Source organism: Hevea brasiliensis, chromosome 8 (assembly GCF_030052815.1).
Source record: "Hevea brasiliensis isolate MT/VB/25A 57/8 chromosome 8, ASM3005281v1, whole genome shotgun sequence".
NCBI classification, from domain to species: Eukaryota; Viridiplantae; Streptophyta; class Magnoliopsida; order Malpighiales; family Euphorbiaceae; genus Hevea; species Hevea brasiliensis.
The window spans coordinates 91,480,170-91,491,493 of NC_079500.1; the positions used below are offsets into that span (position 1 = coordinate 91,480,170).

Here is an 11,324-nt window from a genome sequence, read left to right on the forward strand (position 1 = left end):
TGTTTGAATGTGATTCTACACCTTAGGGGTAAATTTCTTAAACTTGATCTTGTTAATTTTAGAGTTTTTATTTCCTAATGGTAATTAGGTATGTTAGCAATTGAAATATAATTTCTCATGACCAAATTATATGTTTTTACAATGATATAAATGGTTTGTATGTTGCATGCAATCCCAGGTTCTTTGAAATTTAAAATTGCTAACTTTGCATCCTTTGTTGTGTTATTCTTTCAATGCCAACCAGACGAAATCATTCTTCTAGTCCAAGGACTGGTGATCTTCAAATAGATGAAATCATCACCTCCCTTGAGTTGTCAACCAACTTAGTAAATACTTGTATTTAAGCCTCTGAGGCAATAATATAGCATATCACTCTTAATCCCTCACCAGTAAACCCAAGATTTGTAGATAAACTAAAAAAAAAAAAGACTATTCACACAACCAGACCGAAGGTGGGGAGAAAATAACCCACCCTCCAGCTAGTGAGAAGCCCTCCCCTATCCTAAAGGACAGGGGATGGCTATAGATCGACTCCTAGATTGTTGTGCTACTAACCAAAGAGAAAGCTTCTCTAACTAAAACTAGAAAAACAGAGCTCTCACTCAAATAGACTATTAAATATGAAAGGTTTATCCATATTAATAATGATGATCTATATTTTTGTACTTGTGATTCTCAACATGATATCAAAGAAGTGAGACCTAACTATCATAGATTTGAAATCTAAAAGCATGAATCAGACTCTAAGTGGATTTACGAGCTACTTAAAGAGAGTAGTGCATAAACATATGAAGGGCTTATAAGTATGAGGCAAAGTAAACAAAAATAGCTAAGCCATTTTACTAATGAAGAGCTCAATTTTTGGCTCAAAACAACACAAGTTCTGCATTTTCCATTTTTTGAAAATGCAATTCATTGCATTAAACAAGATTCTTTAGGTACCAGGGCGGAGACAACAAAATGAGTTAGTGGGATTAAAAAAAATTTATTTTGCTTAATTTAGAGGAAAAGAAAATGTTGTGTACAATAATAAAATATATATTAAGAAAAAAAAATAATGTATATAAATATGTAGCAACAATTGAGTAAAAAAAAATTCATAAAATAATATATTCTCATTATAATATTAAATGTAGAGTTGATTTCAGCAAATTTTCATTTTATGAAAACGTTGTTTAATTATTTTATTATTAATACTATAAAAAAATATCCTTTAATCTACGTAATCAAATAATCATTTAACAAATGATCTTTCACTCGATTATGCAATTGAGTTGTCACAATATTCATTGTAAAAAATAATCGTTAACACTTGTAATTACAATAAATAATATCAACGCTGATTTCTCAAGCCACCAAACTATTGAATGCACTAACTTTTTCATATATATGTCAATTATTAAAATAATAAGAATAATAATTATTAATCTAAAAGCTAATTATTATATAATAAGTATAATAATTGTCAGAATAATAAGTCTAAATTTATTTAATATAATAATATTTTAATATATATATATATATATGTGTGTGTGTGTATGAATTTATAAAAAAGAAAAGAAAAAAAAAAGTAAGGTCAATCGACCTCACTCGATATGAAGTAGATTCACTCTTGATTGCGCAAATACAACTCTGATTACACGTATAGGGCAAAGGCCCAAAACTAGTCTCATACAACAACCCAAAACCCAAACTCATAGAACCTAAAAAAACCTAGCAAACCACCCAAACCACAAGAATGAGAAACCTCCATAGCCACCTGTCACGGGACGGGAGTTCTAGCCCCGTGCGGCACCTAGGTCCCCCTTGGCCAGGGCCTCCAGGTCAGCCTCCCCCTATCTGGTAAGCTTGCATAAGCCCAAATAATAAGCATCTTTGAGGTTTCTGGCACGTACCTGTACAGATTCACACTAATTAGCTCCATAGGGCAAGAGACAGCTTGTGACGGCCTTGCCAACTGCCAAGAATAGGAGTGGGGAACTTCTGAACCGTTACATTCTCCCCCACCCAATCCCACAAATGCTCTCGTTTGCGTGCATTCGCGTCGCTTTCCTACGCAATTTGGTCACACTCCCTCGCACATAGGAGTCCACACACTATTCATTGCGCTCGCCCAACGCAAACACTTGAGCAGCATGTTGGCCACCAGTTTGCCAGTGCACTCACCCACTTCCGCACGCAGACGTCCTCCAAAATGCCTTGCCAAGATTCATTATGTTACTCGCCAAACGCATGTAAGCTGCATGACAGACCGCACTTGTCCCTTGGATCGACCCCTTTCTTGTCCGATGTGAGATTGAGAAACCCGTGTCTACCTCTGTCCCATTGAGGCCTGACATTCTCCCCCACCCGATTCTAGCAACACCCTTGTCGCCATTGGCATCCTGCCTACCCTTGTCCCGTTGGGGCGCTTGGCGTGATTCGGATCGCCTGGGGCCTGCTCTGATACCACATTGTCACGGGACGGGAGTTCTAGCCCCGTGCGGCACCTAGGTCCCCTTGGCCGTGGCCCCTGTGCCGCCTCCCCTATCTGGCAAGCTTGCATAAGCCCAAATAATAAGCATCTTCGAGATTTCTGGCACGTACCTGTACAGATTCACACTAATTAGCTCCATAGGACAACAGACAGCTTGTGACGGCCTTGCCAACTGCCAAGAATAGGAGTGGGGAACTTCCGAACCGTTACACACCACATAGCATCGCCAAATGTCCTATAGCCGCAGCTGGTGCAGCAACTCAGAGAGAACAATCAGAGGCAACACAGACAAACAGCAATCTCCGATACTCAAGATCAAGAAACACTCCGTCACCACTGAACCAACAACTTAAAAAAGTTATTAAACCATATTATACCATACCATTTTTTTGAACATGTCAACAATAAAAAAATATACTATTTAATATAATGTGATACATTAATAAACTATTTTGCACTTAATCCAAACAAGGAAAAGAGATGTCCTGTGTTTATGGGAAAGCAAAATTGGAGTGAACCAAGTGTTTTTGATCAATATGTTCACTAAATAAATATTATTTATGAAATTTGAGCAAATCTCCATGCTCCAATATATTTGCTGCCAAAAAAAATAAAATATAAGTCACCGAAAATTCATTATTCTGTCACATGAGAACATCATGTTTCAAGTAAAGACTTTTAGGTTATGTATTATTTCCATTATAGGAAGCTTTGTGGAGGGAAAACCCCAGAAATTTGCGATTAATTACAAGGAAAAAAAAAAGGCGAAAATCAATGACATATACAAATTCATAAGACTATAGATAAGGCATTTCCTAAGAAATCCTGTAATATGTATTTAATAATATGGAGTCAAATGATTTTGAATATCCTTGTTAGAGGTGCAGAGCTGAGAAATCCTGCAATATTTGCTCCACCACTATTCCACAAGCAAAAATGCCTAGCCCAACAAGTGCAGGCCTTGCTCTTGACGGCATCTTTTCATCGGTATCCTCCCTTTCTCTGTCACACATTGCCCATGCCATTGCTGGTGGAAGAATTCCATACAGCATTGTCATGCAGTATCCTCCCTGTTCCATATTAAATCAAAATTACTATATCCTGAAAGAGGATGATAGAAGCTGGATTAACCCTTCACAGAAATCCTTAACTTACAGCAATATCTGTAGCAGCAGAGAAGGCATCTGGAACTGTGGTGGAGACAAGTAGTGTAGGAGTGATAACTATTGCCATTGCTGTGAGGCTGATTTTATTTCTTCCCCACCGATCCTTCAACCCAACTAGCTTCTTTGGTTCCTGCAATAGTTTTGGATTGTGTTCTTATAGTATTAGACCATCAGTGTAAGCTTCAGCATTTGGTTGTGTTAGAAAACAGAAAAGCTGCTACCTGTAATTTTCCTGTAGTGGATGAATGCCGTGAGAGATTCTTGAGTTGCTCCTTGAAAAACTCAGAGAAGCCTAATAGAGTACCAATTAGTGATGTTCCTATTGCCAGAAGTGAGAACGCCTCTACCATATATGAGACCCCACTCCATCTCACACTGGACCAATTGATATCAAAGTCAAATAAAAATTAGAAAATTTCTGCAAAGAAGTTGGAGAAAATAGTGCATTTAGACCTTGGTAGAATCTGCAGAGACTAAATTACCTCATCAGCAATTCAACAGGATCAACAACTTGACCAGTCTGAGCCGAGAGACTGAGCGCAATTGCATCCCAAACAATTAATGCCAACAATGGAACAAGGCTACCAAGCAGAACTGAAGCCCTTAGTCGCGGCAGATCACCACCCAGATAAGCACAAAGAACTGCAAGAATATCGCTCATCATAACCTATAAGGCATTCTATAGCTTGAAATTTTTAGAGTTTCAATCGTTTTACATATTTACCAGGTGCCAGATCATGATAGACCAAAGAAAAGATTATTACAGGAATTGTAGCTGGGACTTTTCCCCAGTTTCCAGTTCTTTCCAATCCTGACCACCCACCAAACAAAACTGCTAGAACCTCAATAGCTATCAGCAAACCTGTGCATCAATTCCTTCATTGTCAGCATTCATATATTACTATACAAAGAAATTCTGCAAGCAATTCATGCCATCATATGTTGGCATGGAATTGCTTTCTCCATCACACCCTTCACCATCATCTCAATTTCTAGCGAAGTTGTGTTACAGTTGACATACTCCCAAAACTCAAGATGTGGCATTTGAGTTGAAAATTGTGTTTACGGCAATAATTAACAAAATCACATATTACTCGCTGCATGCATACCTATCATGGAAACAGTGAGCCACTGGTTGACTTGATCAGTGGCGGCAGTGCCACCAAAGGAGATTAGCATTGTGAAGAAAGCAGTGAACAAGAAACCAGAGACTGATTCAGGAACATTGATTAAATGGAAAAGCACCTCCCCAGATTTGGAACTATAAGCAATCATTGAAGTGTAACCCAAGAAAACATAGGTCACAGTGGCTAAAGTGCCACCCAACTCTCCTAGTGTCTCTTGGGCCATAGTCCTAATGCTTATTACATCTAATTCACCTTCATCTTCTCTTTTCCTCTTTCTCCGCAAACCCACATTGATTTCAATAAGCAAGAGTCCTTCAAATAAGAGAAAAGCCCAACACACAATCATAGCTATTGTACTTGGGATAATCCCCTGCAATGTGAAATACAATTTATCAATGGCAATTGAAATTATGTTCATTCATTTGATCCATTAGACGACAAGTCGTTTCATCTATTTAATGTGGCACCTCACTGTTAATTTCCACAATCCCATTCAACAAGAAACAGAGAGAGAGAGAGTTACGGCAGGAGAAGCTTTCTCAGGGAGAGCTAGTATCCCAGAACCGATACTGGTACCAATAATAAGAGCAACTGCGCCAGCAATAGTTCCTTTCTTCTCAGACACCCTCAAAGTAGGCTCCTCCTCCTCAGTCAATTCCATGGGAGCTTTCTTTGCCTTTGTTAAAAAGGGTAATTGAGCAAGCCATGCGCTTTGCTCTTGTTGCCATTTGCAGGCACAAGCACAATAGCCGCTGCTGCGAGGAAGAGAAACTAATCACAGATATATACATGTGTATACGTACAGAGAATAAAAGAAAGCCAGTTAGTTAATTACTCCCTACACTTTGTACTTGAAGAAAATTGTTGTGGTGTTTATTTGGTGATTTCTTGCCCATGTTGGAATCATTTTGGAATATTTGTTGGGTTTGGGATACAAGGTAGAAGATGAAGGCATGCACTGAATCTCCATGAGAGAAAGTGAGGGAGATCAGAGAGGAGCGGGTATGGAATGAATGGACAACAAATTGATGCTAATTCCCCAAAAATCTTGGAAGTGGACCATTATGGAATATTGGTGGGTCCACAAAATGTTTGTGTAACAAGACAAGCAATAGTCTTCACTAGATATTTTGCAGTGAAGTTACGCCGTTCATACGCATTCTTATTGCACAAACTGTTAGTCAAACGATTGTTATTATGTACATATACCAACAATCTTTCTATAATCTATTTATAATTATAATACATGCGCATATATATATATATATATAATTTATTTATCTATAATATATATAAAAATATAAATAAATTAATAAATTTTAACTTAATAATATTAAAATTATCTCTAAAATTATAAGATCTTGAATTAAAATCAATATAAATGAAAATAATAACTTATAAATTATAAAAGCATCCGAATAAATATTAATTAATATCAATTAAAATTTCAATTCAATTACATATCTTATTCTAAAAATAATTTCACCTGTAGAAGAATTTTTATTATAATTTTTAATTTAAACTTAAAATTTATCCTATTTATATAAAATTTATATTTTTTATTAATTATTTGATTTATTTAAATTTTAAAAGAATTATTAATTTATATTATATTATATAAACATATTTCCAAATAACATAATTATATTATAAAAATTAAGTGGGGTAAAAAAAAATAGCTGATATATATATAATGAAGCCATTACATTATATATATATATATATATATATATATATATATATATATATATATATATATATATATATATATATATATGGAGAAAAAAGAGAAAAATAAAAAAAAATAATTAATTAAGGGAAAGAATGTATTCAGCTGTTCAAACTAATTTAATTTGATACAATTTTGGGTTAAAATAATTTTAGTTTGAGATGGTTCAATATGATTCCAGCTGGCCTGAATATTATTAAATTATAATAATTTTTTATATATGAACATAATATAAATTTAAAAATTAAAAAAAAAATTGTGAATTGGGCTGATTCCAATTTGAATCGCCAGTTCAAACCAGTGATTTTGGGTTGATTTCAATTCAGATTCAAGAAGGGAGACAGAGACCAGTTTATGAATCAGAATAGTTTATCTAGTCCATTCTTAAGTTTGATCTAAGCTAATCTCACATTTTAATTCACGGTTTCGAAACCGGCCATGAGAAGCTCTAGTATTTCCAAACAAATGAATCCCAATATTACTCTTAAAGGGTGCACATATTTTAATATAAATATTTAATTTAATAATTTATTAAATTTATTTTTATATGAATTTGATCTTTTCAAAGCCACACCCACTCTTGAATGTATTCGTTGAGCTTGCAAATTGAACAGTTTCATAACACAGGCCCAGAAGGAAGGGGGGCTTTTGAACATGGCCCTTTCTTTTGAGCCTGCACAATCTGCCTGTGTCAGATGTGGTCAGGACTACATAATCTGTATCTATCTTCCATTTTTTTATGCCAACAATGTTCACTGTTCAGATGAAATCAAGGGCCATTACAGTTATTGGAGACTGAAGATCTCTGATGCTTTGGACCATTTCTCTCCATTTTTTTGGATTGAGCAATCAGATTGGGCCTTATCTAATCATAAATGATATAATTGACTGCTCAATGCTATCCACCAAGCAGACCTCAAGAGTAGGATTTTCAGTTTCTTGTTTGACCTAACCTAATATAGAAAGATCATTCATATTCAAGTTTATCAACTAAAAAAGTTGTTTGCTTCAATTGGAAAAGGCGGAAAATGAAGAAATTTATATGGATTCTTCATAAATTATAAAAAATAATAAATAAATTCTCAGAGCAAATGAGCATGGTGTTAAATATATTCAATACTTTCTCTTTGAATCCGTTTGACATTACTATTAAAATTATTATTAAAAAAATATCTCTTTAAAAATGTTAATTAAAAAGCATTAAAAAAATAATTTAAAGTTAAATTTAACATATTTTAATCATAAGAACTAAAGAATAATTAAATAATTTATTTTAAATTATTTTTTCAATAATATTTAAAGTGATGCTTTTTTAAAAAAGGTTTTTTTCCTAGCTTCTAACCTCAATCTTAAATAGGCCTTTTATTAGGTTTGTGGAGAAATAAATGCAATTAGCAAAATAGGAAAGAAAATTTTAATTAGCCTTAATTAATATTTAAAATAAAAATATAAAAATTTTATCATATATATTATATTTTAAATTTATTAAAATCGAATGTAAATAAAAATATTCATTCACATAAAATTAGGCTATGAAAAGCCCCAAAGCAAAGTAAGATAGGATCCAATGAGACAATATCTCAAAAAGGATCCAATGAGACAAGATCTCAAAAAGGTGGAGGAAATAGGGGGGATGTGACATGATTTGTATAGGTGGGGGTGTGCTTAGATTAAGAGATAAAAGTGAGGAATGCGTGGAGGAAGCATGAAGAAACAGGAGATGAACAGTAACAGTAGCAGGAGCCGCCGCGGGGGGGGGGGGGGGGGGAAGACTCGATGGCATATCATCTTCAATGGAGCTAGTTTTGCTGTCCCCTGCAAATATCCAGTTATTATAAGCGCATTCACCAAACGCCAAAACAATTGTGGGAAAATTATTCAGCATCTCAATCTAGAGATATATAATAATAAAATTATTCAGCATCTCAAAATCATTCATGGAGAGAGAATAATTAAATTTTTTTCTAATACTTATTGAATTAATTGAGAGGGAAAAAAAAATATATATATATATATATAAAACAAGTGTTACATCAATAAAAATAAATCAGAGAAATTGGTTATTGAAATTACATAGGATTTTATATTATTTAAATTAAATATTATGAAGTTATTTAAATTAAAATTGATTTAAAAAAAATGATTTTTCGTTCACAAGCAAAAGAAAGAGGGTGTGGAGTGTATTGATTGATGAGATTTGCCATTGAATTAAAATAATATTTCGATCATCGAATGTCTCTCTTAAAATATAAGAGATTGAAAATTCAAAAAGTGGGTTTTATTAAGAAGCAAAAGAAAGAGGACGTGTAGTGGTGAGATTGGCCATTGAATTAATAATTGTCTCTCTTAAGCCATAAGAGATAGAAATTTCAAATAATTTTGCTTTCTAGATACTAAATAATAACTTGTGAAAAATTGTTACATAATCATTTAGCACATTATTATTTAATTTAATAATATTAATTCAGTTGATAAGAATTCGAATCACATTTTTTTATCAAAACAAAATTTAGCTTTATTAAAAAGCATTTCAAGATTAACTATAATTTTTTAATGCATTAAAATTAATGTGAAAGAATATTTTTAAAGTCATTTACAAATGAGATTTACTGAGATAACGATTTCTTAGCAGCAGTTATAAAATTGTTACCTTTATACATATTAATTTTCTTTAAAATGTGTAATGTGCATTTTTTTATACTCGTTGTATGTATTCGTAATTTTAATATTTTTATACAAAATTTTTTATTAATTTTATATAATGTAATATTATTATAATATATTGATTATTATTATAATAATATAATAATTTTTTATTTTTTATAATAGGTATGTTATATGTAAAAATAAAAAAATTAAGTTAATTCATGTTATAATTTTTAAATTAAGATAATAAAAATAAAAGTATATTAATGAAAATAAAAAATTATCAAAGTGAAATTTATTATGAAAAATTTATTTTTATAATATAATTTTATAATTGGTGTTTTATAAACATATAAATTTAACTATTTGTTATTTTATTGATTTATATATTTTTATGTTAAATTTCTTTAATAATAAAGTATTGAGTTTATCAAAAATAATTGATTTTTAATATTTTATAATTTTTATAAAACATATATAATTAAGGTGAAAATTTTAAATTTTTTTTAATTCTAATTAATAATTTATGGATATAATAATAAAATAATATAATTTAGTATAATTTCATATAATGTTAATATTTTTTTATTTTTAATTATTTTCTATTGGATTTATAATTTTATTTGCTAAAATTAATTGTGAACACTCATATCAATAAATATCAATATTAATCATTTTTATTTGATATATAATATTTTACATAATTTTATATTTTCTTGTAATATGGAGAAAAACTTTAAAATAAGATTGACAAATATATTAACACTAATAAATTAATAATTAAAAAAATTATATAAAAAATAAACATTTATGTTAATAGAATGAAAAATACTGATGTTAATGTATTAATATTTTTAATTAGAATGATTATAATAAAAAATATATAAACAATTATTAACTTATATATTAATGCAGTAATTTAGAATTTTAGAAATATATCTATAATTGAAAATGTAATTTTATTTCATGTGAAATATTTTTTAAATGAACTTATAAGATATTAAATTAAAAGAAAACTTCAAAAAATTAATAAAAGATTCATATGTTTGGCTAATTTTTTTTTTTACTTAAATTTCATTTTTATTATATTAAAATATTTTCTTTTATAAATAATTATAATTAAGATAGAGATATTCATCGAAAAATTTATTCATATAAATAAAATAGTTTCTATTTTTTTTTGTAAATAATATAAATTATGAAAATATTTTTATAAAATTTGATTTTAAATTATATTATAATAAAAATTTAATTATGTAAAATTAAAAATAAGTAAGATTAAGAATTTTAAATTTATATAAATCCTAAAATTATGTAAATAATTAAAATTTAAATTATAATAACTTTAAATTTATATAAACTCTAAAATTAAATTAAATAATAAAAATATAATTATAAATACTATAATTAATAAAGGACAATGTTCTCTCTTTCTTCGCATATTTATATATTATATAGGTATATAGATAAGGTAACAATTCTACAACGATTTAAAACCATTATAAACAAATTAATAAATTATGTAAAAGTTTAATATAACTATTTATACCTATTTAAAATAACGATATTTATTTGTTGTGAAAGCGTAATCAAACCAATATTTTATATGATCGCAATGAAAACAAATACAATAGGTATCACATTATTATCATTGATATATAGCTACAGTTTAAGGATATATTGCAGCGACTTTTTTCTGTTTTAATTTAATTTCACTAATTAATAAAAAAATATTGGGGAAAAAAAAATATTACCACGTGATACAGCATGTTTTGCTTTGAGGCAGAAAAACGTTCACCATTGTTTTCTACTTTTCTTCCATTTGAATAAGGGCAAAACAGTTGATATCTTTTTTTTTTTCTTTGTTCCTGTGTCAATGAGTGATGCAAGAAATGGTGAAATCCTTTAACATCTAAACTCTAGTAGACACATTTTTTCATAAATTTGTAGTTGAGTTGGAGTTCCTGGAAAGCTAGGGTACTATACTGATCAGAAAATTCCAAGCTCATAATTATATTCACAGTTTCTTGTAGCATTCGTACTCTTTTGTTGTGAAAGACAACATAATGGTTTCCATTATTTCCAATTGTGATTGCTTGTGCAAATATTGATTCAATTGAAATAATAATAATAATAATAATAATTGAATGCACATCAAGTAATATAGAGTCGAATTTAAA

At 30.2% G+C, this 11,324-nt stretch overlaps 1 protein-coding gene across 1 annotated transcript; it reads right to left on the reverse strand.

The window, feature by feature from the left end:
* Positions 1-2,966: 2,966 nt before the first annotated feature.
* LOC110652398 (uncharacterized) lies at positions 2,967-5,796 on the reverse strand. The gene is made up of 8 exons (XM_058151626.1): positions 5,612-5,796; positions 5,293-5,524; positions 4,752-5,139; positions 4,367-4,504; positions 4,125-4,284; positions 3,864-4,017; positions 3,632-3,772; positions 2,967-3,546 (listed from the first exon to the last, which is right to left on the reverse strand). The coding sequence occupies exons 1-8, from the start codon at positions 5,737-5,739 to the stop codon at positions 3,352-3,354; spliced, it is 1,536 nt and encodes a 511-aa protein (XP_058007609.1). The 5' UTR covers positions 5,740-5,796; the 3' UTR covers positions 2,967-3,351.
* Between the last annotated feature and the right edge of the window lie 5,528 nt (positions 5,797-11,324).

What these genes read in the sequence shown, in the direction of transcription:
- LOC110652398 (XM_058151626.1), bottom strand. Translation starts at nt 5,739, where the DNA reads ATGGAGATTCAGTGCATGCCTTCATCTTCTACCTTGTATCCCAAACCC. An exon ending in CTGAGAAAGCTTCTCCTGCC is followed by an intron (nt 5,140 to 5,292) that starts GTAACTCTCTCT and finishes TTCACATTGCAG; the next exon opens with GGGATTATCCCAAGTACAAT. An exon ending in CTATCATGATCTGGCACCTG is followed by an intron (nt 4,285 to 4,366) that starts GTAAATATGTAA and finishes ATATTCTTGCAG; the next exon opens with TTCTTTGTGCTTATCTGGGT.